Source organism: Myotis lucifugus, unplaced genomic scaffold (assembly GCF_000147115.1).
Source record: "Myotis lucifugus unplaced genomic scaffold, Myoluc2.0 scaffold_145, whole genome shotgun sequence".
Classification (NCBI taxonomy): Eukaryota; Metazoa; Chordata; class Mammalia; order Chiroptera; family Vespertilionidae; genus Myotis; species Myotis lucifugus.
In genome coordinates this window covers 2,744,094-2,771,277 of record NW_005871193.1, presented here as the reverse complement: position 1 = coordinate 2,771,277, position 27,184 = coordinate 2,744,094, and the positions used below count along the sequence as shown (strand labels likewise).

Here is a 27,184-nt window from a genome sequence, read left to right as displayed (position 1 = left end):
TCAAAGAAAGAAACCCTTAAAAAATCAAGAAGGAAAATTGTATAATATGTACCTCTAATACATGTGGGCATCGCAGGCTCCCAAGTACTGTTTCCACCGCAGAACACAGGGTTGCTGCCAATAAGGTAGAAACCTTCCGGCATCTAAATGCAACCACATCTTGGTAGGAAAAATTTTTTTTCATTTCTGTTACTGGTTTTCCATGTTTGAGTACTGGCTGTTTACATTGGACCACTAAAAAGTAAAGAAATTTCAGCATTAACAGAAAGTTGTTTTACCATAGCACCAGAAAAAAATAGTGCCAAGTAGCAATTTCCAGTGGGAAGAGACAAGGAGTGAAAGGCAAGATATAAATATTTTTAAAAAGACTTTTTTGTGCATTTTCATTCCAGGTAAACAGATTTAGAGAAATCTGATTACTGTTTTTCCACCTGAAACAGTCAATATAGTTTATTGGTTTCTTACATTTTTTTAATCCTCACCTGAAGATATTTCTCCATTGATTTTTAGAGACAGTGGAAGAGAGAAGGAAATACAGAAACAAACATCGATGTGAGAGAAACACATATACTTGTTGCCTCCTGCACGAGCCCTAACCAGGGCCCGGGCTGGGGAAGAGCCTGCAACCGAGGTACATGCCCTTGACCAGAATCAAACCTAGAACCCTTCAGTCCGCAGGCCGATGCTCTACCCACTGAGAAAACTGGCTAGGGCCATACATTTTTTTTTCTACTGCAAAATTTGAAAAAAGTCTACCAGATATAAATTCTGAGTACGTTCAAATGCAACTTTTGATACTCTAGCTCCACCGTGGGCAAACTACGGCCCGCGGGCCCGGATCCGGCCCGTTTGAAATGAATAAAACTAAAAAAACAAAAGACCGTACCCTTTTATGTAATGATGTTTACTTTGAATTTATATTAGTTCACACAAACACTCCATCCATGCTTTTGTTCCGGCCCTCCGGTCCAGTTTAAGAACCCATTGTGGCCCTCGAGTCAAAAAGTTTGCCCACCCCTGCTCTAGCTCTAGAGATTTTTTCAAATTTCATGTTGACACTCATTATTATACCTTGTCTTTTTAGAAAACTCTTGTGGGAAGGAAATAGTTGACGTAAAATTTAAAAGCTTCAAAGAAGCTAGCCATGCAAAGATATGCAAAGAAAAAGTTCTTTTTTTTAAATTAAATCTTTATTGTTCAGATTATTACAGTTATTCCTCTTTTTTCCCCCATAACTCCCCTCCACCCAGTTCCCACCCCACCCTCTGCCCTTACCCCGCCCCCACTGTCCTCATCCATAGGTGTATGATTTTTGTCCAGTCTCTTCCCACATCCCTCACACCCCTTTCTCCCCCGAGAATAGTCAGTCCACTCCCTTTCTATGCTTCTGATTCTATTATATTCACCAGTTTATTCACTTGTTGATAGATGTGTATTTGTTGTTTATAATTTTTATCTTTACCTTTTTCTTCTTCTTACTCTTCTTAAAGGATACCTTTCAGCATTTCATATAATACTGGTTTCGTGGTGATGAACTCCTTTAGCTTCTTCTTATCTGTGAAGCTCTTTATCTGACCTTCAAATCTGAATGATAGCTTTGCTGGGTAAAGTAATCTCGGTTGTAGGTTCTTGGTATTCATCACTTTGAATATTTCTTGCCACTCCCTTCTGGCCTGCAAAGTTTCTGTTGAGAAATCAGCTGACAGTCTTATGGGTACTCCCTTGTAGGTAACTGACTGTTTTTCTCTTGCTGCTTTTAAGATTCTCTCTTTGTCTTTTGCTCTTGGCATTTTAATTATGATGTGTCTTGGTGTGGTCCTCTTTGGATTCCTTTCGTTTGGGGTTCTCTGCGCTTCCTGGACTTGTAAGTGTATTTCTTTCACCTCGTAGGGTAAGTTTTCTGTCATTATTTCTTCAAATAGCTCTTCTTCTGGCACCCCTAGAATTCGGATGTTGGTTCGCTTGAAGTTGTCCCAGAGGCTCCTTAAACTATCTTCATATTTTTGGATTCTTTTTTCTTTTTGCTTTTCCAGTTGGGTGTTTTTTGCTTCTTCATATTTCAAATCTTTCACTTGATTCTTGCGATCCTCTAGTCTGCTGTTGTAATTCTGTATAATATTCTTTATTTCAGTCAGTGTATGCTTAATTTCTAGTTGGTCCTTTTTCATAACCTCGAGGGTCTCACTAGGTTTCTTGAGGGTCTCACTAAATTTATCGGTGGTTTCTAGAAGATTCTTGAGTAACCTTATAAGTGTGGTTTTGAACTCTATATCCAGTAGTTTGCTTTCCTCCATTTCTGTCATTTGTGACCTGTTTCTTTGTCTCCGCATTTTTTATGCTTCCCTGTGTTGATAGAGTGGCTTTCTGTGCTAAGTGTCCTATAGGGCCCAGTGGCTCAGCCTCCCCAATTACCTGAGGTGGACACTCTTGGTGCACCCCTTTGTGGGCTTTGTGCACAGTCTTGTTGTAGTCTTGTTTTAGTTAAGCCTTGATTGTTGTAGGTATCACTGGGAGGAACTGACCTCCAGGACAATTGGCTGTGAGAATCAGCTGTGTCTACAGTGGGAGAACTTCTGTGCTGGAGACACCCTTCTGGGGCAAGACTTGCTTCACTGGGGCTTTGGTGCTCACTGAGTCTGCCCCCTGAGTGTGTCCCTTATGGATCTGAGGAGTTGTAATCTGGATCGTCCCACTCTGACCACTGGGTACACTGGCTCTTGGATCTCTAGGGAGGTGCTAATTTAGCCTCTGCCTGAGGTACCTAGCAGGAGCCTAGCTGTGAAGCAATGCAAGCTGCTGTGGGGCCTTGGGCCTTCTTTTGGATGTTCTGGCTTTCTCTGACCCAGCTGCAGTTTGTTAGGTAAATATCAGATTGCAAAGGGCCAGGCCTTTCATATGCAAAAGCCTCTGCACACAGCTTGGGTGGGGCGGGGTCTCAGGGGATCAACAGGGTGGAGCAAGCAGCTATGACTGCTCCTCAGTGCTGCCCTAAGAGGCCCTGCTTCTCAGTGTCCCGGTAATCACTGCAAGCACCTCTGAGAGAAAGCTGCCCTCAAGTTCCGACCGATGCCAGACAGTCCAGTTTCTCCCCATATGAGTCTGGGTCCCCAGAGACTCACCCAGAACTGGAGTTCAGAGCAGTCGGGAGCTTGAAACTCCCTCCCGATTGAAAAAGACAACCGTGTCCTCAGTTTCCAGCCCTTTCCATGTGCGCCTCCATACCTCTGCACTTTACTTCTGCACCTCCTCTGAGTCTCAGTGTGCTTTTCCCTTTCCTTCTAGTTGTAGAATTTCCACTCAGCCAGCCTTCCTGTGGTTCTGGATGATGTTTTTTTTGTCTTTTAATTGTATTTTTGAAGTGGTTGTGCGAGGCAGCAATTTCCAGTGTTTACCTATGAAGCCATCTTGGTTTCTCCCCCAAAGAAAAAGTTCTCAGGTGGCAACCACATATATGATCTGGGATATTCAAGAAATAGAAAGGCCAACGAAGTTACGGCCATGTTTTCCGAATATATTAGACTGCAACCCAGAGATTACTTTTTTTTAGGCTGTAAAACCATTACATAAGCACACAGGGCTGTTAATACTAGACTTCATACTAGTGTACTCTGGCATTTCTCATTCTACACTCTTTCTCAAGGAGAAAAGTGCCGTTCAAGTGCCGGTCATGACCTTCTAGATTGATTTCAGAATCGAGTAATGGGTTTGGAAGAATTTGGAAACACACACACACACACACACACACACACACACACACACCACTGAGCTGGGTAGTAAGTACCAGAGAACATTTTACAAGATTAAATCTGAGCCATACATAAAGGGCCCATTATGCACAGCCTTTTATATCTTTTCAATTTTATTGATTTTTAGCTTTATTATCCCCTGTCTCCTTGTTTTAAGTTTAATTTGCATTTCTTTCTTAGTTTTTTAAGGTAAAAGTGTCCAGATTATTGATTTGAGATATGTTTTCTACTGTATTGTTACGCTATAAATTTTTCTCAAAGCAATGCTTTTGCTGTGTCACACAAATGTTGATATTTTGATATATTGTGTTTTCATTTTTATTGAATTCAAAACACTTTCTAATTTTTCTTGTGATTTCTTCTTTGACTCAATGGTTCGTTAGATCATATTTGTTTTACATGGTTGCCAAATACCGGCCATGCACTGCTTGACAACAGGAATAACGTTCTGAGAATTGTGGACATAGAGTGTACTTGCAAAATCCGACCTAGATGGTGTAGCCTACTATTTTTATCATAAGAGCTATACTTACAATATAGCTCTTTTTGACAGCGCAGTAGGTTTGTTTACACCAGCATCATCACAAACACATGAATACTGTGTTGTGCTATAACATCCTGACAGCTATCACAGGATCTTCTAGGTGACAGCAATTTTTCAGCCCCATTATAATCTTATGAGACTATCATCATATATGTAGCCCATCACTGACTGAAATGTCATTATGAGATATATGACTGAATTTGGAGATTTTAAAAATTATCTCTGTTTTGATTCTAGATTTATTTCATTATGACCAGAGAATGTACTCTGTTTCAATTATGTTAAACTTTAAAAAATTATGTTATTTCCCAGAATATGGTCTACCTTATAGAACATTCCATACCCACTAGTAAAGAGTAAGTATTTCGTTGATATTCCGTGGTCCCTTTCCTACAAAAGTCAAATCCCCTTCATTGTCTCCCATTTTTGGCTACTCTCTAGCGCCTTAAACATTGTTTTTCCAACTCTGTGTGTACAGAGTTTATCATTAGTATCAGTAAGAGTTAGCCTTTTATAATTTACTCTGCCACTACCTATTGCTATATCTCTCGGATGGTTTAACATAAAAAAGTCTTAATTTTAAGCCATTGTGTGTTACTTTTTGTTTTTTCAAGCACAAAAAAAATCCTAAGTTATACATTTACACAGTCGTTCACATTATATGAACTGGAATGCCAAGAGCATGTTGAGGGTGGGGAATTCTACAACGGAACTATTTTTTATTCGACTTGACATATAATAAATTAAATGAAAATTTAACAGGAGGAGGAAGCACATATGATTGCTTGCTTACTTATAGGTAAACACTCTACAGAGTTTTTTCACTGTAGTCACCAATGAAGAAGGAAATACCTTTACCTTTACATTGAGGAGGGTCACTACTCCATTTGCCAGGCCCAAAACAAGTAAGCGTGCTCTCTCCAATAAGTGAATACTCCTGAGTCCCATTGGAAGGGTCACAAGTATAAGTCACTACTTCATTAAATTCAAATACAACCCTCGAGCTATCCGTGTATTTTCCATTACTTATATTTCCGGGTGCTTCACAAAAAATCTCTTAAAAAGAGGGGGAAAAGAGGAAATGAGAAGAAAAAGGAAAGATATAGAGAGTAAGACAACATTTAGTAAAATAAATTCACTAACATCTGATTTCTACAGTCTAGTTGTGAATCCAATATCCCTTTAGAATGTCTCTATGAGAAAGTGTTATTACCCCAAAGTCAAATCCTGTAGAAATGAACTTTCAAAAGAAAACCAATTTTATTGAAATATCTATATGTATCTATAAGGCTATGTTAAGTTTTACTCTAGTCATCATAAGAGTTGCGTTGCTGAAAATTAAAAGATATGGTTAAAGATAAAATGCACTGCTAGTTGAAAAATGCTTTATAATTTATAAGAATATAAATACATGTCATTGTTTCACAATTATACTGATATTGTCTTTTTTTTTTTTACTTTCAACCTTATGAGTACAGTGAAATTTTCCAGAAGCTACTGAATGTGTTATTTTACCACGGAGTGAATTTAAGTGTCTTCCTTTAAGCCAGATTTTGAAGGCATTTATAAAAGTGTAAAACAATCCCACTATTCTAACTGTTTGGGGCATCTTTTATTTTTTATATAAAAAAAATACATTGTATATTTTAATAAATGTTGAATCACTATGTTGTATGCATGAAACTAATATACTATTGTATGTCAACTATACTTTTAAAAAAATCAGCATAAGTGGGTCCCAAGGCCAAAAATATTGAGAATTGCTGGTCTAAATTCTAAAGTGAAAATTTACTTACTTTCACATGTTGGTATATCATGGTTCCAAAGCACCTTGCCTCCAGAAAGTTTACAAGTTAGAATTGGTTCACCTTTCAAGTAAAAACTAAATGGGGAAAAAAAGTTACTGTTCTCTTTACCAGTTAACAAGACGTACATAATAAAGAGGAAAATTTCATATAGTTGTTTTCTGCAATACAGACAAAAAAAATCAAAAAGAAATAGCAGCCTTAAAAGACACACTAAATCAGATGGATTTAATTGGTATTTACAGGATATTTCATTCCCAAAGCTGCAAAATATATATTCTTCTCAAGTGCACATGGATCTTTCTCAAAGCTAGACCACATGTTAGGACACAAAATAAGTCTTAACAAATTTAAGAAGATTGGAAAAATACCAAACATCATCTTAGATCACAGTGGCATGAAACTAGAAATCAACTTCAGTGAAAACACTCAAAAACAGACAAACACATGGAGACAAAATAGCATGTTACTAAACAACGCATGGGTAACAAATAAGATCAAGAAAGAAATAAAAAAACTTCCTGGAAAGAAATGAAAATGAACACACAATCCAAAATCTATGAGACACAGCGAAAGCAGTCCTGAGAGGGAAGTTCATAGCAGTATAGGCCTACCCCAAGAAACAAGAAAAAGCTAAAATAATCTAACACTCCAACTAAAAGAATTAGAAATAGGACAACAAGGAAAGCCCTGAGTCAGTAGAAGGAAGGAAATTATAAAGATCAGGGTGGAAATAAATGACATAGAAACTAATATATATATGATCAAAGAAACCAAGAGCTGGCTCTTTGAAAAGATAAACAAGAATGATGAACCTTTAGCCAGACTTATCAAGAAAAAATGAGAAAGGACCCAAATAAATAAAATCAGAAAGGAAAGAGGCTAACAACTGACATCACAGAAATACAGGATTATAAGAAAATACTTTGAATAACTATTTGTCAACAAGCTGGACAACCTGAGTGAAATGGACAAGTTCCTAGAAACGTATAATCTTTCAAAACTCAGTCAGGAAGAAGCAGAAAACCTGAATAGACAATAACAACTATGAAATTGAAACAGTAATAAAATAAAAAAACTCACAGCAACAAAAAGTCCTGGGATGGATGGCTTCATAGGCAAGTTTTACCAAACTTTTAAAGAAAAATTAACACTCAGCCTCCTCAAACTATTCCAAAAAATTCAAGAGGCCCCGCTGGCTTGGATCAGTGGTTGAGCGTTGACCTACAACCAGGAGGTCACAGTTCAATTCCTGACCAGAGCGTATGCCCAGGTTGTGGGCTCGATCCTCAGTAGGGGGTGTACAGGAGGTAGCCGGATGGTTGTTTGGCTGTTCGGTCTAATTAGCATATTAGCTCTTTATTATATAGGAGAGTATTGGAAGTCCTAGCCACAGTGATCACAGAAGAAGTTATAAAAGACATCCAAATTGGAGGAAGTAAAACAGTCATTACTCACAGATGACATGATATTGTACATAGAAAACCCTAAAGACCACACACACACACACACACACACACACACACACCTACAATTAGATTTAAGAAATTAATTTGGCAAAGTAGCAGGATACAAAATTAACATCCAGAAATCAATGGCCTTTTTATACACCTATAATGAAGTGTCAGGAAAAGAAACTAAATATAAATCCCACTTACCAAATTAAAAATATATTTAATGACCGGCCAGATTATTATGACTGGCCAGATTATGACCACCCCATCAGTACAATGAAGTGAATTAGTTATGCAAATAATACTCCTATCTAATAAAAGACAAAAAGGGTAATCGACCATACCTTTGCTACACTTCCCATTGGCTAATCAGGGCAATATGCAAATTAACAGCCAACAAATATGGCGGCCAGCAGCCACGCAGCTGAAGATAGCAGGAGGCTTGCTTGCTCCAGTGATGGAGGAAGCCAAGGTTCCCCACCTGCCGCGACCCGGCTCTGAGCTCGAAAGCAACAAAGTTTCAATTATAGAAGCTAAACAAACCCCAGATACCTGCTTTCAGCCAGCTGGCCTCGGAGCTGGAAGCTAGTAGGAGCCGGCTCTCAGCTCCAGTGACCGCAACAAGGTTTCAATTATAGAAGGTAAATAAATCCCAGAATAAAAAAATAAGAAAAAAAGGAGAGGCTGGGAGCTTCAGTCGCTGGCCAACCTGAAAACGGCCCTTAGCCCCTCACCCAGACTGGCCAGGCACCCCAGTGGGGACCCCCATCCTGAAGGGGGTGTGACCAGCTGCAAAAAGCCATCAGCCCTTCACCCAGGCTGGCCAGGCACCCAAGCGGGACCCCCACCCTGATCCAGGACACCCTTCAGGGCAAACCAGCTGGCCCTCACCTGTGCACCAGGCCTCTATCCTATATAGTAAAAGGGTAATATGCAAACTGACCCTAACAGCAGAAAGACTGGGAATGACTGGTCACTATGATACACACTGACCACCAGGGGGAAGACGCTCAATGCAGGAGCTGCCCACATGGAGGAGCTCTGCTCAGCCACAAGCCAGGCTGACGGCTGCCAGTACAGCGGTGGTGGTGGGAGCCTCTCCTGCCTCCTCAGCAACGCTAAGGATGTCTGACTGCAGCTTAGGTCTGCTCCCCGCTGGCAAGTGGACATCCCCCGAGGGCTGCCAGGCTGCCAGAGGGATGTCTGATTGCCAGCTTAGGCCCAATCTCCTGGGGAGCAGGCCTAAGCCAGCAGATGGTCATCCCCTGAGGGGTCCTAGACTGTGAGAGGGCACAGGCCCGGCTGAGGGACACCCCCCGCCTCCAGTGCACAAATTTTTGTGCACCAGGCCTCTAGTAATAATAAAAACCTTGAGAGTATTTGCTTAGGAAGTTTTCAATATTCAGTAATTTTGGAAGTGTCAATGAAGTACTAATGGGGTGGTCATAATAATCTGGCTGGTCATAATAATCTGGCCACTCAGTGTTAAGTTTATTCCCAGATATTTATATTTATATTATAAATATCTGGTGTTGGGGGCCACATGTAAGCTGGCAAGGTCCTTGCACCTGTAGGGACTAGCAAGGCTGGGATCCTTACCCACACAGTTTTCCCAGACTTGTTTGGATGGCGTTTATCAGTAGAATAAGAGCAACATTTGTAGAGCCTTTCATAGCTTACCAAGAAGTCTGTAATTATTTACTGAGATATACTGTACTGAGAACTTGTCCTTCTGCTGTGTCCTTCGCTTAGAGATTAAGAGGAACAAAGAATACATTCCTCTTGATAGACCTCCTATTCAGTGTGTTATGTATAAATAGTATTGTGTGGCTAATAAAGTTGCTTCAGTTCATCAAGAGAACTGGGGTCCTCCCGACCCCCGCTTTCCTGTCTTTCTTTCTTTTCTCAATTCCCACCTCCCTGCCTCAGCCCGGCTCAACCCTGTCAGGCTGGCCCTGACAATCTGGGAATAAACTTAATCAAGGAAGTAAAAGAGCTGTACTCAGAAAACTACAGGACATTGGAAGTAGAGGAAGATACAGACAAGTGGAACCATATACCATGTTCATGAATTAACATCATTAAGAATTAACAATATCCCAACCGGTTTGGCTCAGTGGATAGAGCGTCAGCCTGCAGACTGAGGGGTCCCAGGTTTGATTCCGATTGGGGGCACATGCCCGGGTTGTGGGCTCAATCCCCAGTGTGGGGCATGCAGGAGGCAGCCGATCAATTATTCTCTCTCATCATTGATAGTTCTATCTCTCTCTCCCTTCCTCTCTGAAATCAATAAAAATATATTAAAAAAGAGAATTAACATCATTAAAATGTCCATAATACCCAAAGCAGTTTACAGATTCAACACAATCCCTATTAAAATACCAATGGCATATTTCACAGACCTAGAAAAAATATTCCAAAAGTTTATGTGGAACAAAAACCAACCCCAAAATAGCTACAGCAATCTTGAGAAAGAAGAACAAGGTTAGAGGGATCACAATACTGGATGTCAAAATGTACTACAAAATCATTGAAAGATCTGATAAGAGGTTAATTTCCAAAATATACGAAGAACTCATACAACTCAACACCAGGAAGACAAATAATCCAATAAAAAATGGGCAAAAAATTTGAATAGACACTTCTCCAAAGAGGACATACCATTGGCCAATAGACATGAAAAGCATCAGGAATCATCAGAGAGATGCAAATTAAAACAACAATGTGGTATCACCTCACAACTGTCAGCCTGCATCAATAAATCAACAAACAACAACTGCTGGTGAGGAAGTGGAGAAAAGGGAACCCTAGTACACTGCTGGTGGGAATGCATACTGGTGCAGCCTCTGTGGAAAACAGTATGGATGTTCCTCAAACAATTAAAAATGGAACTGCCATTTGATCCAGCAGTCCCACTTCTCAAATAAATCCTAAGAAACCCAAAACACCCATCAGAAAGAATATATGCATCCCTGTGTTCATAGCAGCATTATTTACAATAGCTAAGATCTGAAAACAACCCAAGTGCCCATCAGTAGATGAGTGGATAAAAAAGCTGTAGTACATTTACACAATAGAATACTATGCAGCTGTAAAAAAAAAAATGATCTCTTACCCTTTGCTACAGCATGGATGGAGCCAGAGACTATTACGCTAAGGGAAATAAGCCAGTTAGAGAAAGACAAATATCACATGATCTCATGTATATGCGGAATCTAGTGAACAAAATAAACTGACCAACAAAATAGGTCCAGAGGCATGGAAGAATAACAGATCTCAGTGGGGAGGGTGGTGGAGGGGACAGGAAGAGATTAACCAAAGATCATATATGCATATATGCACAACCCATGGACACAGACAATAGTGTGGGAAGGCCTGGGCATGGCAGGGATTGGGGGAAAATGGGGAACATCTGTAATATTGACAAAAAGAAGATAAGGAAAACAATATGGAATCAGTAACATTTACCTTATTTTCTCTAAGGAGCAACTTACCCGTAATCACAATAAAAGTGAGCTTCTTTATCCAATTCAAAGCCCACTTGTGGGTCATATACTTTACCATTTTTCACATTTGGAGTTGGACATGCTTTTTCTAAAAGAAAATGTATAAATTCATTTCTATACAAATTTCAAAACAGATGTAAAAGAAAATAAAAATTCTACACTGCTTGCTCTGGCTGGTTTGGCTCTGCGGATAAATCATCGGCCTGCGGACTGAAAGGTCCCCGGTTCGATTCCAGCCAGGGGCACATGCCAGGGTTGCGGGCTTGATCCCTTCTGGGGGGCATGCGGGAGGCAGCCGATTGATGATTCTCTCTCATCATTGATGTTTCTATCTCTCTCCCTCTCCCTTCCTCTCTGAAATTAATTTTAAAAAAAAATTCTACACTGCTCTTGTCAATTCATGCAATATTATTTTTTTGAGTTAACCATATAACGTAGAGTTCGCATTTACCCAGGCAACCAACTGCCTACAAAAAAATTCCCGGAAGATTTGTGGAAGCCTAAAAATCTGTCTTGCTATCTAAACCCATGAGAAAATCATCATTGCCATAGTGGAAAATGAATCCAAATATGTGTTAAAAAAAGGAAATAAAAAGAAAGAAAAGAAAAAGGGAACACTGGAGCAAGCACACACACATAAAAAAGACAGGTTTTGTTTACTTACTGTAACAAGCTTCATCAACGGGGAACCATGTGCTATTTTTCTCACAAAAGGTATTGAGGACATAATTAAACGCATAATAAAATCCTGGTTTACACTCATAAAATATTTTCTCCCCAGGTAAATAGGAAGATCTAGGGGTACCCTTTAACTGCATAGACTGGTACAGTGGTGGTTTACCACAGCGACCTAAAAATAAGAAAATAAGAACATAAAAATAAAATATTTAATCTCTTTGACAGCCAGGGACTGTGGCCTGACAGCAGGTGGGTAGTACAGAATAAATGGAAAGGTCCTTGGCAAGATTTTATTTTTAAAAACTATACTTTATTGATTGTTTACAGAGAGGAAGGGAGAGGGATAGAGAGTTAGAAACATCGATGAGAGAGAAGCATCGATCAGCTGCCTCCTGCACATCTCCTACTGGGTACTTGCCCTTGACCAGAATTGAACTTGGGACCCTTCAGTCTGCAGGCCCACGCTCGGTGAGCCAAACTGGCTAGGGCCTTGGCAAGATTTTAAAGACTTGTTCCCTACTTTCACCCAAGGGTCCTAGGCGTGGGCCATCTGCTGCCCTTGCTTTAAATATCGCTTTTGGTTTGTTGGGGGATGAGCTGGATTTTTACTCAACAGTACATTTAGGAAGCAAATATCAATGTTTTAGGTCTGAAAGATACACTATATAGGTATGCCATCATTCCCCATTTCTTTTGGAAATTCATTTCAAAATTCAACTCTCTTCCAAGAAGCCTTTTTTCTCCCGTGTTATCCCCCTACCCCCACCTCTATCGTCACCCCCAGTAATTCCTCTTCTTTTTGTTTACCTGTGGGCTTGAAAATCTTTTTTAAAAAAATGTGTTAGAACTATTATGGAAAATAACGTGGAGACACATCAAGTAAAGTCCTAAAGGGCTAAAAGAATGCAGTGGCCTCTCCTCTAAGGTTAAGGATCTAAGAAAGAAGATAGATCTACTCTGATCCCCGAGGAACTTGGATGGGTCTCACCTCAGATGGTGAGACCAGTCCAGGGAACTCTAAACAAGTCACAGATTACTCTGCTTTCATGTCATAGTCTAACTTCCACCTGCCCCGCCAAGAGAATTCCTACCCTGGAGCGCACGCCCCCTCCAGGCTCCTACCGAAGGATGTGGGCAGCAGGAGCACGAGGGTCACTGAAATGACCCCCACGAAGCACCATGAAAAGGGACTCTCGGGCCGGCGGGGAGGTGCCCTGCGTGGCTCGCAAGACGCTGTCATTTTCCGGGAGGTCAGCGAACATTTGCTTTTCAAGCGCGGACGCCGGACGCAACAATGGCCCGTCCGCAGCCGCAGGTGGGCGTGACCTGCGCGGAGTCAGGGGGTGGGCGGAGCCAACCCGAGCGTGGGCAGGCGGCGGGGACCAGAGGTGGTACCTTAGCAAGGGAGGGGGATGCGCTGGTCCCTTGCTGGGCTCTAACCCACCCGGGTCTGCTGGCAGCTCGGGAGAGGAAACCAGAGCTGGGGCAGCATCTCTGTGTCTTTTCCGGAGCGCTGGATGGAAGAATAAAGCGCACTGATCTGAAAATAGGAACCCAGAGCGCAGACAGTGGGCCAGCCTCCCGCGGGCTCCACTTTTGTCCGGGGGCCTTCAGACTGTCAGTGGTGCCAGGGCCCTTGCTCACATTCGGCTTGAAGCAGGCATTATTAGGGACAATCCTTGAGATGGCTGTGGTTGAACGTCCGCTGTGAAATCCCATCGAAGCCTGCTGGATTCCAAAATCACTAAGATGGTTTGTCCACTGCACCCCCAACCCCTAATGTAAATGCCTCTGCCCCTACTCCCTTGAGAGGACCCCTGGGAAGGTAATTTATTAAACACCGTGCCATTAAGCATATTAGGCCTCAACCTAGGGGCCCTTGCCATTTCGGAACTAAATGACTTATTGAAGATGAAATTTACATGCTTGAAAAAGATAAAGACAAGGGTGTACTAGAGGGCAAATTCCTGGGAGCCACGAATGTTAGCGTTATGAAGGTTAGGAATTAGTTAAGTGAAGTAGATAGGAAGAACTTTTCTGGTGAAACAATCTCTCAAACAATGCTAAAAAAGTAAGAATGAGCAAGATTTTTTCTTTTTGTAGATTGTGAGTAAATCTGTATGACTAATTTTTTAAAAAGAGCAACGTGATGGTCACGAAAAAGCAAACAAAAGGGATTGACATTTTTCTTCATGTTATTTAGCAAAGAATGAAAACATCAACCAATGTGAGTGAACATTTTGACAGGACCAGAACCCTCCAAGTTTTAGTTTTTAGCATAACTATACTGTGTGTGAAAAAGATTTCAAATGGACACAGCTTTCAAACCACCATTTCCATTTAGAGATTATCCCATAGAAATCATCAGAGCTGTGAGCAAAGGTGTAGTGTTTGGGAAAAAATATAAACCCTAAGTGTCTAGCAAAAGTATTAAGGAATTGATTGTAGGTAACTTTATGGGATGGAATTCCATTCAGCAAGCACTTGAAAAAAATATCAGTGTGAGACACTGCTCTATTCATACGTGGGGAAAGCAGGCTCCAAATTAGTATACACCCCTTTTGGTATTCCTTTTATGAAAACAAAATGAGTATATTGAACACATAAAAGAGATTATTGGTAATATACCACAATTAACTAATAGTTGATAGGATTATGGCTATTTAATTTTTTTGTGCTTTTTAGTTTTCTGTATTGACCTTATGTTACATTTGGAATCAGGTTCAGAAGAAATTTAAAATCCAACATATGTATCAATGTCTACTTTGCTCATGAAATATTGGGGATGAAATCTGTATTGCATTTGGGTTCAGGTATGAGAGGATGCTGAGGAAATGGAAGTTCTCCATAGAACAAGAAATGCATCTTCTGGAATTACAAAACTATGTATATTTAAGCAATTCTGCATCTGAGATGTACTAAAGACTTCGTGGGTTCAAAAAAAGAAAAATCATGGGATTTCCTCTTCCTTTCAGACCAAGACAATGTTTAGATTATGGGAGAGCATATGTGACAGTAAGTGTGAAGGTGAAATATAAAATAACCACCTAGTATGTTAGATTTTAAAATACAGACACTCCATAATGACACTTAATTGAAGGAGGTATAATTGAAGAGAGAGTGAATGGGAAACTTATTGAGGGGAATTATTATTACTGTTACGTCTTACAGTGGTGAGTGATGTAGTAACAGAAATGTTCTGTGGATGAATGTTGGCACTTATTTATGAAGACAGTATCTACAGGGGTTGGCAAAGTAGGTTTACAGTTTTTCATATGGAGAACAATACAATAATTAATAAATAATACAAAATGAACTGTGTTTTGTGTACTCAAAAACTTTCTCATTTACTTTGTGACTTGGAAATAAGTTCTTGTGAGAAAATTCAGAAGTTAGGGAAAAAATATGGCTTGAGTTTTATAACCTAGTTATAGGTACTAGATTAGATTCAAGGACTGGGGTTTTACTGGGACTTTCAATCAGTAAAATTTCTATACCTGTTGTCCATCAAGCCATTCTTTTTTTTTTAATTTATCTTTATTGTTGAAAGTATTGCAGATGTCCCATTTTTCTCCCCATTGACCCCTTCCAACCTGAACCCACCCCCTGCCCCAGGCCTTCACCACACCACCATCTGTGTCCATAGGTCATGCATATATGCATATACATTCTTCAGTTAATCTCTTCCCACCCACCCTTGCCTTCCCTCATGAAGCCATTCTTAACATAATGGAAGACATTCACCTTGATTTCTTTAACTTATTCTGATTTGACCCATCTCAGGCTCCAGTTGATATGTTCTGAGCCATGTTGCCTAGTTTTCTGGTCAAGCTCCTTGAGGCAAGGGTAGAGTATTGCTTTTTCTCCAGTGCCCACATTGTTCTAGGCCTGTAGTAGGCACATAATGAGTAAAGTAAGTGGGTGTTGCTCTCAACTGCATTAAACACATCTCTGCCCATTCTCCACCAGCAAGGATGTGCCAAATCCTGGGAAATTTCTGAAAGATGATGATTACAATAATTTTAGACACTAGCAGGAACAAAGTGGGATTTATCTCTAAAAGGAATGAGCTGCGTCTGCACAGAAGACTTTCCTAAATTGGGTATTGTAAGCTGACCTATGAAGTGGAACTAGTCTGCCCCTTAGCCTTGAGATGATGTTAGTGACTGAGTTCAAAGGGAAAGTATTGACAGTGAACTTCCTAAGGTCCTCACAGGAGAAGAACTCTAAAGAGTCAAGGCTTTGAATGAAGTAGGGGAGTAAAAATTGGAGCTTCCTCCAATTATTGCTAAATATATAATTAAACTGTCAAAGAAAAAATGAAGAGAGAATGGAGAATATGCATGCTTTTAGACCAATTTTTGAACTCTGGTAGATCTTTTAAAGCAAATGGAATCTAGAGAAAAGTGCGTATTGCAGTACTTATATCAGAGAAAACAGATTTCAAGATAAAAAGGAAAAGAGAGACATTTCTTATTTCTTTTTAAAAAACTTTATTTTTATTGTTGACACTATTACAGATGTCTCCAAATCAGGCCGATGAAGCCTCTGACCCTTGTAGGAGGGGCTCCAAATGTTGCCAGGTTTTTGTGAGATATTTCTCAATGAGTAGGGGAGAAACAATGAATGGGGGAAGAGACTCAACCTTAATTCTAGCCTTATTGCATAAAGGCCACATTTTTCTTTATGAGAATGTATAATATCTAGTCTTACGAATCTAATTCTGACATCAGCCAATTTCCCCTATTGGCAAGGCCAATAGGATTGATAATAGAAGCAGCCAAGTGAATGCTTAGCAGACTCTCCAGGGAGCACAGTTCGCCTTGCACCAGTGCCGGGGCACACACCCCTGACTTATGAGAGAGGGGACAGGGCAAAAGGGAAAGGGGACCATACATGAAGGGAGCAGAATGGGGGGTGGGGGGCAGGACACCCTCCATGGAGGGGGCAGAGCAGGGGGGACAGGAGGCCCTGGAAAGAGGCTGGTCAGGGGAATAGGGGACCCTCCATTGAGGGCGTAAGGGAGTGTGGACAAAAAATGGACCATACACTAAACCTGACAAGCTCAGGAGAGGACCATGGAGGACCATGGCAGGCTTTACAAACTCAGAGGCCGAAGAACCACATAGGATGGTCTAAAATTAAAACTTTCCTTTTTTCCCCCTGCTTTTAAATCTTTATTGTTGAAAGTGCATATGTTCCCCCTCTCCCCCCCCCCCATTGACCTCTTCTAGCCCACCCCCCCTCTCTGCCCCAGGCCTTCACCACCCTATTGTCTGTGCCCATGGGTTATGCATATATGCATACAAGTTCCATGGTTGATCTTTCCTAAACCAGAATTTTCCTTTACAAAGGTCAATCTTTATATTAACTGAGCCTGTCTATTGTCTTTTTGCATCTACAATAACATACAATGTCAGAGTAATTTTTTTTTTGATTCCTCACTGCACAGAGCAGAAATCACAAAACCGCTCATTGTTATTGTGTTAACTATCCTATACCCACCAATGTAAAAGAAATATGTGTCTATTCATTTTATGCACAGAGATTTTCCTGCTTTGCTTCTTCCCACCTCCCTAATCTATCACCAATGGATTTCATGAAACTGGCGTATGCCCCCTCCTTTGATTATAATGAATAAAATAAGGTGCAAAACTGCTATTCTCTGGAGCATTTTCTCAATCTATTGAGATTTTGCTTCCTGGCAATTGTCATCAGTTTGGCTCAAATAAACTCATAAATTCTTACAGGTTTTTCCCAGAGACACAAGGCTTAGGAAGAAGTCCTTACCAGGTTTTGAAATGATGACATGAGGCAAAGGCATGCCAACCTGCGGCATCCTGTGCACAGCTTGGGGATGGACAGGTAGACTTTAAGGAAGCCCCTGAGATCTCTGCCTCCCGTAGGCATACCTTTGGGTCATTCCCTTCTTTCCTGAGTGAGGGCAGGACCTGTGCCTTGCTTCTAAGCAATGCAATGCAACAATGGAAATGGAATGTATGCGACTGCATTTACACAATCACCTAATGGTGCGTCACACATCTGGCTAAGTCTCCCAGGGCTGGTTTTGAAAAAGCAACTTGCCCCGAAACGTAAAGCCACAAGGAAATGAATTCTGCTACCAACCTGAGAGGCCTGGAAGCAGACCCTTTCCCAGACAGGGCTCTGACAAGACCCTGGCTTTGGCCAACACCTTTTTTGCAGCCTTTGAGACCCTGGATAGACTACCCAGCTAAACGCAGACTTCTGACCCACAGAAAGGGTCAGATAAGAAGAAGCATGTGTTGTTTTAAGCAGCTAAGTTTGTGGTAATGTGCTACGCCGCAATAGAAAACCAATGCACTAGCCTATGTCCATAGCCTCCCTCTAGACCAGTGGTTCTCAACCTTCCTAATGTCGTGACCCTTTAATACAGTTCCTCATGTTGTGGTGACCCCCAACCATAAAATTATTGTCGTTGCTACTTCATAACTATAATGAATCATAATGTAAATATCTGATATGCAGGATGTATTTTCATTGTTACAAATGGAACATAATTAAAGCATAGTGATTAATCACAAAAACAATATGTAATTATATATGTGTTTTCCGATGGTCTTAGGCGCCCCCTGTGAAAGGGTTGTCCGACCCCCAAAGGGGTCGCGACCCACAGGTTGAGAACCGCTGCTCTAGACTTTTCATCTTCTAGACAATTTCATTTCTCAATATTCAACTTAACATTTAGATCCTTTCCTCTAGTTGCGGACTGCTAAGGTTAAAAATAGTTACCCAAACTTTACTATATTATTTGGGTACAAATTAACCTATGTTCTTTTCCGTTTTAAACATTAATATTTCAAACGTAAAAGAAATGGCAGTAAATTAGCAGGGGCCAACTTTTACGTACACAATTGTCCTCATACCAAATGCAGCAAGGACACCTTTTGTTTGGCATATAGGTCTCTCTTCAGTTAGACTGAGCTCTTTGACCTTCAATAATATTCACGAACTGTCGAATTAAAAATGTAATTGCCTTTATTTATTAGGGATATCTGTTCTGGCTTCATTTCAGGTGGCACTTCTGCTTGATGCCCCAAAACATAAAGACCTCTGACAGGATGGATACTGGGACCACAAACAATGACTATGCCAATGTTATTGTTGCCCAGCCCAAATGTTATAAGGAAGGAAGGAAAACAAAGGGTAAGTAGAATTTGAAGATTCTTCACCATCATCAACAGAATGGCCCAGTACTACATCTCTCTAAGAATCTTACTTCCCCCCACCTTCCAGGTACCTGAAATAGAAAAAAAGGAAATGGAACAATTCTCCCTAAAATATTTCTCTCTTCTTTTAAAAAACAACCTCAACTGTTAGTAGAGGTTTCTTAGGAATTCAAAGAATGCCAGTAAACTTTAGGCCAAATTAGATTTATAAGGAGAAAATACTGTTGTTGGTATTACATTTAAGTATAAAATGAAGCCAAGTCCACATATGGACTTAAGAGACACTGCACAAAGCAGCTGCTCCAGCTGCGCCCACGGTTTAACGACTGTGGCTGAAGCTCTGGTCTCTGGCAGAACAGACGGGAGGTCCTGAAGGGCAGCTCTGATTTCACCCACACACAACACAACGCTCACTCACAGGGCCATTCACAGAACTCGTTGAATTCAGTTAAACAAGAAAACAAAAAAACTTTTTTAAGTTAATGTCGATTGCTGAGGAGACATCTGAACCTAAACGTTCAAACAATGCCATTCTTACCCATTTGCAGTGAAACTATTAAGGGCAAAGGGAGGAGAACTCAACCACATAATAGCACTAAAACCTCCAAGCCTATAGTCAGAAAAAATCACACCAAGTTTAGTCAGTAAAAATGACTAGCATTTAAAATATATTTTAATGAGAACACTTCTAACATCTTTAAATAAAAATTATTTGCACTTTTCAATCTGGAACAGCTCTGGCATTAGGGCTTAATTGCTTTCTGGTCCACGGGTTTTAGCTGCCACCGTACTACCAACTCCCCATTGCTCTTGAGGCAGGTGTGAGCCATGTCCTCCTCGGTGGGGAGTCCCTGTGGCAACTTCAGGGGCTTGATTCTTATCAAATGTTTAACCATTTTCAGTTTCGCGTTCACCGAAGGGATGTTCTTGTGAACTTGAGGAGTGTGCGCCTATAAATAAAGGGAAATAGTGTTAGAGATCAATTTCAAAAGCACAGATGGTCCCATGCTTCAGTAAAATTAATGAAGGCTCATTCTGTCTAAATCAAACTTTCAAATACATTCCACTAAATAATACATTTAAACAAAAAATATTAAATATATTCCTTAAAGTTTAAAAAGTGCCAAATTTAAACCATGCTAAAGATGACTAAAATACTTGCATACCTTTTCTATTCCAAGCATCTTTATTACATCTTTTTCCCAATATGGACGGCCTTTTGTACTTTTTATTCTGGTAACAATATGCAGTTTATGAGGGTGCTGTGGATCCCCACCATATTTTTCATGATCTTCTGGTGAAGGCTGAAACACCTAGAAAGGAAGAATCGTAAATGGTAAGTTTTCAACTTACATAGTTTATATGTACCTCCTTTTTTCCCTAAAAAAAAAAACCCAAAACAAAACCAAAAAACCCCCAAATAACAACATAATGATCTCATCCCTAATCTATAATAATAAAAGTATAATATGCTAATTAAACTGGACAGCCAAATGACCTTCCAGATGAAGCTGGGGCTGTGAGGGCCGAGCCCCTTGCACAAATTTTGTGTACCAAGTTATTTTATCTTTCTAAAAATAACATGTTTAAAAAAATAGTAACATTAAAACAAAGAATTCTTGTTCTTACTTTATCTGGAATTCTTGACTTGGTAAATTTATGACGAATCCAATCTGTACAAACAAGAGACTCCACACCTTTTGTCACCGTCTAAAATATAATATGAAACATTAGTTTTTTAGAACTGTCTAGTGCAGAAATCCATATCAATTTTGGGGTGACAAAAGTCTGTTTTTACCTAACCTGTAATTTTATTTATTTACTTTTTAAAATGTTTTTATTGATTTTATTCATTCATTTATTTATTTATTTTAATCCTCAGGGAAAGACAGAGAGAAATATTGGTGTGAGAGAAACAAATTGATTGTTTGCTTCCTGCACTCGCCCCAACCAGGGCTCGAGCCAGGGAGGAGCCTGCAACCAAGGTATGTGCCCTTGACTGGAATCAAAGTTGGGACCCTTCGGCCCACAGGCCGATGTTCTACCCACTGAGCCAAAACCGGCTAGGGCCTAACCTGTAATTTTAAGCGTTAACTTCAGCCCGCTACATGAATCTTACCACATATTATAAAATAAAATAAACCACATTAACTATATATAGACTACTAGACCAGGGGTTGGCAATATTTTTCCGTAAAGGACCAGATAGTGAATATTTCTAGCTTGGAGCTATATGGTTTCCATTGCCAAGTCTCAACTCTGCCACTATAGGGCAAAAATAGCCTAAACAATATAATAAACAAATGGAGGTGGCTGTGTTCCAATAAAACTTTATTTACAAAAATAGGTGGTGGGCTGGATTTGGCCTGCAGGCTGCAGTTTGCCAACCCCTGCTCTAGACAATGTGCAATTATTCACCTTCAACAATACAATGTAAAAGAAAAGTCAAAATGAGTTTCCACTTTTCTTTCTAGTCCCAACAATATCATCCCTCCTGGTTCCTATCTCTTGTCCCCTTCCTATAATCCTCCAGTCCTGTTTCTCTCAGCCTGCAAAACAGAAAGGCTCAGTGCCAATCCTTCATTCCAGGAGACTGCTCTCTGGATGGGCAATAATAATTCCCATCATGACCTCCCTGTACTGCAGAGATGGCACAAACAATGAGAGAAGGTGCTCTATCCTCTGAGCCAAACTGGCTGGGGCCAGACCTAATGGTTTCATAGGCCTTGGCAGACTGTTCCCCACCCCTGATCAAGACTCTGGCCCTCATGAATAGGTTAAGCTGTGCCCCTGCATTTTCTAAAAAAAAGGCTTGAAGAAAATACATGACAATACAAACATGAACGGTCTCTGGGAGACTGTTCTTTCTTCTTTTCTATCTTTTTCTAATTTCCTAAGATTGAAAATGTACTCTTTTCATAATTGAAGAGAGGAAAAAAAAAAAAACACAACAACACCTAAAATTTTAGACCTTTTGCGATTCTAAATGTTTAGGGATATAACAGCAGATAAATCACAAATGAACAAAATTAACCCTCAACATTAAAAGATTAATATATAAAAATAGTTAAGTTTAACTTGCTCGTATGTTTTGTTAATTAGAAAAGAAAAAGAAACATTTTGCAGAAAGAAACAAACAAAAAAAGATAACTCTTGAAAATGAAAACTTACGTGTAGTCTGCCCAGGGGCCTCTGAACCACTGAGCGCAAAATGCCGGCCATGAGTGCGGTGGCCGAACTCTGCAGAGGCTGTGCCGGGTAGAAAACAGATCTCTGGGTCAAATATGTCTTGAAAATGAACAGATCCTCCCTCTGTCTACAAAAATGAAACAAGTTAATTGTAAACTTGACTGAAGTGTAAGAGTAAAACCTTGGTTATTTTAATACAATAAAGGCAAGAATTAAGTTATTGTAAATGTTTTATTTGGAGTTCAGCAAAACCACAGGTAGTAATTATATATGAACCACATCCCATTTTTGCCAAATGAATTAGAGTCTCAGAGGATTCAACAAAATTGGAGCAATGGGGGCTACTAAAGCCCATCATTTAAAAAATCTACTCCAACAATGAGGGCACAGAAAGAAAGCTTTGTTATAGAATCACAAAAAATTAAAGAGCTGAAGGAACAGAAGGAATCCCAAATCCTCACATTAGAACTGACAACCCTCTTATGTTAAATAGGAGGAACATGAATCCCAGAAAGTTCACCCAAGGGTACTCAGCTATCCAGGAAGTATATGGTCTAGAACTCGATTCCATTAATACCTAGTCCAGTGCATTTTCACTAAATCATAACACCTTTATGTTAAAAAGTAAAGCAGAACGCCCTTTTCTGCTAGTTGTGCTTTTTTAAACTATTTTTTAACAAACACACATTGCTTCTATGACTTAAACAAGTCATGTTTATTTAGACACATAACAATTATAGCTCACTGTACTGATATATAGTGAAAGCAGAACGATAAGATGCATGACTTTGGACCTCAATCAATACAATGCAGCATTAACAGTTTCTAGCTGAAATCACCCATTGTTTACTGGCTGGTTGTTTACACATACTAGAGGCCCGGTGCACGAAATTCATGCACTGAGGGGGAGGGGGTGGTCTCTCAGCCCCCCTCTCGCAGTCCGGGACCCCTCGGGGGATGTCCAACTGATGGCTTAGGCCTGCTCCCTGCAGCGCTCGCCTTCTGGTTGAGCGGCACTCCGCCTGTGGGAGCGCATTGACTACCACGGGGCAGCTCCTGCGTTGAGCGTCTGCCCCCTGGTGGTCAGTGCACGTCACAGCGACCAGTCATTCCACCGTTCAGTCAATTTGCATATTAGCCTTTTATTATATAGGATTTGAATCAAGACTTCCTTAGAAGAGATGCTGAGTCCTGTGGCCCTCCAATCAAATAAATAATGCTAAATTATTTTCTCTACAGTACTTCTCTACCATACTTCTGCCTTCCAAGTTAAACATTATATACTAACCGAACTCAATTAGCTTCACACTTTGTTAAATCTTTCTCTTATCACAATTCAACACAAACCTCCTAACTGGCCTTCCTGCTTTCATTCCATTCTTCCTGTCTTTCCTCCATAGTAGCAATCACCTCATTAAAACCTAAATCAGCTCATGTCAACTCCTCTGCTCAAAAACCTTCTGAAGAGCCAGGTTTGTCACTGTTGGAGAAGGGTACACATAAGAAGGGAAGGCTAGAATGATCCCTATGGTCCAATGATTCAGGATTAGAGTTGGAACTCATGTTCGGCTCAATATAGGTATTAATGGATATAGACACAATTATATACATGGATGTAACATAGTTTAACTTTGTTAGCTCAGATGACCTAATAGCAATGGCATCCCAGTGAAAATGAGCACGCCCAGTGCTTAGATCATAATTTCTAGAATTCTCTAAGGAAAGAAACCAGAGCTCCTTGGAGAAATAGTTGATACATGACTGCAGCAGGGGATATACAAAGGTGAGTGCAGGACATCTTGTAGTGCTAGAAAGGACCATTCAAAAAATCAAAATGATAAGGGATGTCAAAGGGACATAGGAGCCCACTGAAGGAGCTCCCAATGGCTAAAACTGGAATAATATGAGCAACAAAATAAGTAATGAAGTATTGGCTTATAATCCAAACCGTAAAATAACCATGAGTTGTGGGGAAGGCCTGGGTCGGGGGGCAGGAGCACGCCAGAAGGGGTCAACGGGGAAAGAAGGGACATATGTAATACTTTTAACAATAAAAATTAAAAAAAATAACTATGAGTCCATACTGACATAATTAAGTGAATAAATTAAATTAATGACAGAGAAAAAAACACATATCTTCCTTACAGAAGAATTCCAAATAGTTGATGTAGCTATTCCCTCCTCAAAGAGGTCGAGCAAAACCACTCGCCCCTGAAGTGAGGGCAGTGCTCAACGACCTGTTCCCAGAGGACAGAATAGAAAGGGGGGAAATAACACTGCACTAGAGAAACCTGACCAACAGGATGTCAGCTAGAAAGATTAACATCAACTGTAATAACAGTCAAGTTCATAGCATGTACCCTTGATATGATAGAATGCGACTGGCACTTCATCTCTGTGGTCTTCTTCCCCAAACCCCGTAACACCACTCTTATGGGAGAAACATCAAACTCCAATTGAGAGACATTGTACAATTGGGAGACTGCCCCCAAAATTGTCAAGGTCATCATAAATAGGAAGGTCTGAGAAACTGTCATAGTTACGAGGAGCCTAAGGAGACATGATGACTAAATGTAGTGATATAGTATCTTGGATGGGATTCTGGAACAGGAAAAGGACATCAGGTAAAATCTAAAAAAATCTCAATGAAATGTCACCTTTAGTTAATAATCTCTCAATATTGGTTCATCAATTATACTAATGTAAGGTGTTAAAAGGGAACTGAGCCTGGGGTATGTAGAATCTCTGTGCTATCTTCCCAAGTTTCTAAAATCTAAAACTATTGCTCTAACCGGTTTGGTTCAGTGGATAGAGCGTCGGCCTGCGGACTCAAGGGTCCCAGGTTCGATTCCGGTCAAGGGCATGTACCTTGGCTGCAGGCACATCCCCAGTGGGGGGCGTGCAGGAGGCAGCTGATTGATGTTTCTCTCTCATCGATGTTTTTAACTCTCTATCCCTCTCCCTTCCTCTCTGTAAAAAAATCAATAAATATATTTTTTTAAAAATCTAAAACTATTCTAAAATTATTTATTAAAAAATGAAAAACCTCCAATGCCTGTTCATTTCCATCGGAGTGATAGCCAGTCCTCACACTCCCTCCCCCACCCCTTACACTTCATGGCCAATTACTCTCTTGCTCCATCTTTAAACATATTGGTCCCCTTGTTGGTTCTAAACTTGCCAGGCAGGCATTCTCCCTTGTAATGGCTGTTCCTGCTCCTGATGTTCATATGGTTAATTCTCTGACATTTTTCAATTTTTGGCTCAAATCTCATCTTCTCAATGAGGTCTACTCTGATTCCATTATTTAACATTTTGACCCACACCACAATTGCCAACTCGCCTCATTAGATCCCTCTTCCTCTATTCTTTCCATAGCACTTATCTTCTAACATAATTTAATTATGTGTTAGGTTTGTGGTTTATTGTCTATCTCCACCCAATAGAATGTTAGTTCCACCAAGACAGGATTTTAAAATTTTGTTTTGTTTTGGGTCTGTTCTGTCTGTTCTGATATATCCCAAGCATCCACCTAAAGCAGCACCTGCCATGTAACAGGCAATCAATTAAATTTTACTCAATGAATGAAGTTTAAGTTATAGACTTCAGAAGGTGTGATAGTCAAAAGCTCTAAGTTTTTATAAAGGTTATTCTTCATAACTCTTGGACCTTGAAACAATTATAATACCTTCTATTTTACAATAACTTTTCTTTCTTTTTTATCCAAAGGGTTTCTATTTTATTATTATTTTTTTCCTTTTTATTGAATGTATTGGGGTGGCACTGGTTTACAAAATTACACAGGTTTCTGGTGCACAATTCCACAACACATCATCTGTATACTGTATTGTGTTCACCACCTCAAATAATAACCTGTCTCTTGTACTAATGCAAAAGTAGGAAAATACAAGCATCACATGAGAAGTATAATCCCATTTTCAAAAAAAAAAAAATGCGCCGAACCGGTTTGGCTCAGTGGATAGAGCGTCGGCCTGCGGACTGAAGGGTCCCAGGTTCGATTCCGGTCAAGGGCATGTACCTTGGTTGCAGGCACATCCCCACTGGGGGGTGTGCAGGAGGCAGCTGATCGATGTTTCTCTATCATCGATGTTTCTAACTCTCTATCCCTCTCCCTTCTCTGTAAAAAATCAATAAAATATATTTTTAAAAAAATGTCTGTGAATGTGTGGAAGGCTATCAGAAACATGTTAACATACCCTTGGGGGGTGGGCAGGCTACTAGGGCAAGTTTTCCTCTTTTCCTCCTGTAATGTCCAATAGATTGTTATTGCTGCTCTTGTACAATGGCCATGCATGTAATTGTTTCTGTTTAAAAACACAACAAACTATTTCCTTTCCTAAAGAGACATCTATGTAATGATAAAGGCAAATAGCGTCTCTTCTTTGAATTCCTGAAGCCTAACAAGCTCTAGGCAGGCCTCCTAAGTGCCTTTTGGCAAAAAATACGCAGCACAAGCAGCTTTGGGTACGTGGCGACCAAACCACGGTTGCAAAATCACAGCTTTTAGTAAAATGACGAATCGTTTATCTGCTCATTCCGGCAGGTTCGCCTTCTAAAATGCAGCATTTAAAACATCAGGCAAGTTTGCATCTGCATTAACAACAAATGAAACTACACCGAATGCCCACTTGGAAGGCCAGCGTCATGCATCAGGCAGAATCACCGAAAATGCGAAACCGCACGAGAGGTCCCTTCCTCAGCTGCGCAGCCCAGGCGGCCGGACCCCGGCGCTTCCCGAACCCGAGTTCGCGTCCCGGAACCCCTCCCACTGGGGTGCGATCGGGGCGGCAGCCGGCTTTCCGGACGCCAAAGGGACCGCGTCCGGCCAGTGCACGCCTCGATCCCGCGACCTGTCAACGCAAACGGGGGAAATCAACCCGCGTCTACACAGAGCTCCCAGCTGGGGACGCCAGGCAAAACCGCCACGATTTGGGCCACGCATCCCCCCACTCACCTACGGGCGCTAAATTCTGCGAAGCCCCAGCTTGCCCGCCGATTGGAAGCTGAACTGACACCACCGAGTGCTCCCCTCA

The 27,184-nt window shown here is 40.6% G+C and overlaps 1 protein-coding gene and 1 pseudogene across 5 annotated transcripts; both read right to left on the bottom strand.

Moving 5' to 3' along the window:
- The window catches only part of LOC102419109, a 34,767-nt pseudogene extending 21,794 nt beyond the window's left edge, over positions 1-12,973 (bottom strand).
- Positions 12,974-19,596: 6,623 nt separating this feature from the next.
- On the bottom strand, positions 19,597-27,178 carry MRPL30 (mitochondrial ribosomal protein L30). Of its 5 annotated transcripts, none has more exons than XM_014460989.1 (5): positions 27,106-27,178; positions 22,113-22,257; positions 20,571-20,651; positions 20,108-20,254; positions 19,597-19,891 (listed from the first exon to the last, which is right to left on the bottom strand). In XM_014460989.1, exons 2-5 carry the CDS (start codon positions 22,161-22,163, stop codon positions 19,685-19,687), a joined length of 486 nt encoding a protein of 161 aa, XP_014316475.1. In that variant the 5' UTR covers positions 22,164-22,257; positions 27,106-27,178; the 3' UTR covers positions 19,597-19,684. The 5 variants fall into 5 exon arrangements, with proteins under 5 accessions (XP_014316475.1, XP_014316477.1, XP_023614739.1 ...); XM_014460991.2 differs by having other exon boundaries at positions 22,113-22,190; positions 27,106-27,166; XM_023758971.1 differs by lacking the exon at positions 27,106-27,178 and adding an exon at positions 23,478-23,620.
- Positions 27,179-27,184: the final 6 nt, after the last annotated feature.